Source organism: Corvus brachyrhynchos, unplaced genomic scaffold (genome assembly GCF_000691975.1).
Source record: "Corvus brachyrhynchos isolate BGI_N302 unplaced genomic scaffold, ASM69197v1 scaffold365, whole genome shotgun sequence".
NCBI lineage: Eukaryota > Metazoa > Chordata > Aves > Passeriformes > Corvidae > Corvus > Corvus brachyrhynchos.
Window position 1 is genome coordinate 1246620 of NW_008239544.1, and position 3243 is coordinate 1249862.

The 3243-nt window shown below is 64.8% G+C and overlaps 1 protein-coding gene across 1 annotated transcript; it reads left to right on the plus strand.

The window, feature by feature from the left end:
* The first annotated feature begins 170 nt into the window (after nucleotides 1–170).
* On the plus strand, nucleotides 171–3137 carry LOC103620585 (B-cadherin). Its single transcript, XM_017741349.1, has 10 exons — nucleotides 171–176; nucleotides 270–425; nucleotides 502–646; nucleotides 752–927; nucleotides 1009–1137; nucleotides 1217–1402; nucleotides 1492–1736; nucleotides 1821–1963; nucleotides 2279–2503; nucleotides 2608–3137. The coding sequence occupies exons 1-10, from the start codon at nucleotides 171–173 to the stop codon at nucleotides 3135–3137; spliced, it is 1941 nt and encodes a 646-aa protein (XP_017596838.1).
* Nucleotides 3138–3243: the final 106 nt, after the last annotated feature.

Consider the following 3243-nt stretch of genomic DNA (forward strand, 5'->3'; position numbering starts at 1 on the left):
CGGCCGGCTGTGCCCTCACTCACCCCCATCCCACAGGAGCTGCCCAGGACTCGCGCTGCTCTCAGGAGGCAGAAGAGGGACTGGGTGATCCCCCCCATCAAGGTCCCTGAAAATGAGAGGGGCCCCTTCCCCAAAAAGCTGGTTCAGGTATGAGGGTGGGGGGTCTGGGCATGGAGGTGGGTGCTGGCGGTGCATCCCCACTGCATCGGGGCAGGGTATGATGGGGTGGGGGATACTGACCCGTTTCCTTGGTCTGTGTGTCCTCCCAGATCAAATCCAACCGGGACAGAGACACCAAGATCTTCTACAGCATTACAGGGCAGGGAGCGGATGCCCCCCCCGAGGGCATCTTCACCATTGAGAAGGAGTCAGGCTGGATGAAGGTGACGCAGCCACTGGACCGTGAGCACATCGACAAATACCACGTAGGTCCTTGCCAGGGGACACTGGGGAGGTGTTGGGGTGCTCTGCCAGGCCCCCCACTCACACCCCACCCCGCAGCTCTTCTCCCACGCTGTGTCTGAGAATGGGAAGCCAGTGGAGGAGCCGATGGAGATCATTGTGACAGTGACAGACCAGAATGACAACAAGCCCCAGTTCACGCAGGAGGTGTTCAGGGGCTCTGTGCCAGAGGGAGCCCTGCCAGGTAGGACCCCTGGGAAGCTCTGCATCCCACCTGCCATGTTCCCTGGGCACAGCCCCGGCACCGTCCCCCCCAGCAGCCCACTTACCCAGACATCCACATCCCCAGGCACCTCCATCATGCAGGTGACAGCCACGGATGCGGATGATGCGGTGGAGACCTACAATGGTGTCATTGCCTACTCCATCCTCAGCCAGGAGCCCCAGGAGCCCCATCCCCAAATGTTCACCGTCAACCGGGCCACTGGCACCCTCAGCATGATTGCCAGTGGCCTTGACCGGGAGGTGGGCTCCGCAGCACCGTGGGGCAGGGGTCCCAGCCCCAAGCAGGGGCTGACAAGGTGTCTGTCTGTCTGTCCACCACAGCGTGTGCGAGAGTACACACTGACCGTGCAGGCAGCTGACCTGGACGGTGAGGGGCTGACCACCACGGCGCTGGCCATCATTGAGATCGCTGATGTCAATGACAATGCCCCTGAGTTTGACCCCAAAACGGTAACGTGGGCCCCCCGCTGGGTGTGACCCTCCCTGGTGCCCGCTGGGCTGTCGTGCTGATGGTGCCCCTGACCCGCAGTACGAGGCGGCCGTGCCAGAGAACGTGGCTGGGCGGGAGGTGGCCCGGCTGGCTGTCACTGACCTGGATGAGCCTGGCACGCCGGCGTGGCGAGCTGTCTACTCCATCCTGCGCGGCAACGACGGGGGTGCCTTTGCCATCACCACCGACCCTGCCACCAATGAGGGCATCCTCCGCACCGCCAAGGTCTGTGTCACCCCCGTGTCGCCCCATCGCTACCCACAGTGGGGACCTGCCTGTCCCCCTCTCACTGCCCATGTCTCCCCCTCTCCCAGGGTCTGGACTACGAGGCCAAGCAGCAGTTCGTGCTCCACGTGGCAGTGGCCAATGAGGTCCCCTTTGTCGTGAAGCTGCCGATGGCCACTGCTACGGTGACAGTCACTGTGGAGGATGTCAATGAGGCCCCGGTGTTCATGCCGCCGGTGCAGCTGGCCACGGTGTCAGAGGATGTACCCCCGGGGCAGACCCTCACCGCCTGCACGGCCCAGGACCCTGACAAGGCGCAGGGCCAGAGGATCAAGTGAGCAGGGACAGGGTTGGGGTGGGGGTTTGGGGGGGTCTCTGCTGCCCCTTGCCGCAGCACCAGCTCCCCTGTGCCCCCCAGGTACCTGGTGGGGCACGACCCGGCGGGCTGGCTGGCTGTGCACCCTGAGAATGGCCTGGTGACCGCGCGGGACCACCTGGACCGCGAGTCCCCGTTCGTCAAGAACAGCACCTACATGGCCGTGCTGCTGGCTGTGGACGATGGTGAGGGACATGAAAGAGCCCTTGTTCCCCCTCCCGCGTGAGGGGCACGTGCTGCCATCACCAGGAAACACATCCCAGCTCCAGCATGGAGCAGTGCAGGGACTGCCCAGCCCCACCCCTGCCCCGTGAGGGTCCTGGGTTTGGGACTTCCCCCTCCAGCATCACTCCTCACTGTACCCACTGTTGCCCAGAGAGTCTCTGTCCCTGGGAACATCTTGGTTTTGAGGCACCCCCTGTCCCCATGCCTGCTCAGTCACCTATGTCCCCATGAGAGTCCTGGGTTTGGGGTCCTCCCTCCAAAATTGTCCCCACCAGGCTCACCGCCAGCCACGGGCACGGGCACGCTGCTCCTCACCCTGCTCGACGTGAACGACAATGGCCCTGAGGCTGAGCCACGGGACGTCACTGTCTGCCAGCGCAGCCCCCAGCCCCAGCTCCTCACCGTCACCGACCGGGACCTGCCCCCCAACACCGGCCCCTTCCGTGCTGAGCTCACCCACGGCTCAGGGGACAGCTGGGCTGTGGAGGTGGGGGACACAGGTATTGCAGTGGGGCTGAAGATAATGTGGGGGGTTCTTGGCAGAGGCAGCTGTGCCGTGGCTGCATTCCTGGTGCTTCCTCCATGAGCCCCCCATCTCCCACAGGTGACACAGTGACACTGCAGCTGGTGGCACCACTGGAGCCAGACACCTACAGCGTGTACCTGCGGCTGCTGGACCAGCCGGGCAGAGCCCAAGTGACCATTGTCACCGCACGGGTGTGCGCCTGCGAGGGGCTGGCACAGGGCTGTCCCCAGAGACCCCAGCCTGTCACTGCCCTGCCCTTTGTTCTCGCCACCCTGGGCGCGCTGCTGGCCCTGCTGCGTGAGTGGGGATCCTGGGGGTCCTGGGGCTCTGGGGACACCCCTGCCCTGGGCACAGTGGGGGACACGTCCCCGCTGATGGCACTCTTCCCTGCAGTCATCCTGCTGCTGCTGCTGCTCTTCGTGAGGAGGAGGAAGGTGACAAAGGAACCGCTGCTGCTGCCCGAGGATGACACAAGGGACAACATCTTCTACTACGGGGAGGAGGGTGGCGGCGAGGAGGACCAGGTGGGTGTGGGGGTGAGGGGGTTGGTGGACAGCGTGGACAACCTGACTCTGCCCCTCTCCATGTGTGTGTCCCCAGAATTATGACCTGCGGCAGCTGCACCGGGGGCTGGATGCCCGGCCCGAGGTGATCCGCAATGATGTGGCCCCTACCCTCCTGCCAGCCCCCCCGCAACGGCCCCCCCCCCGCACC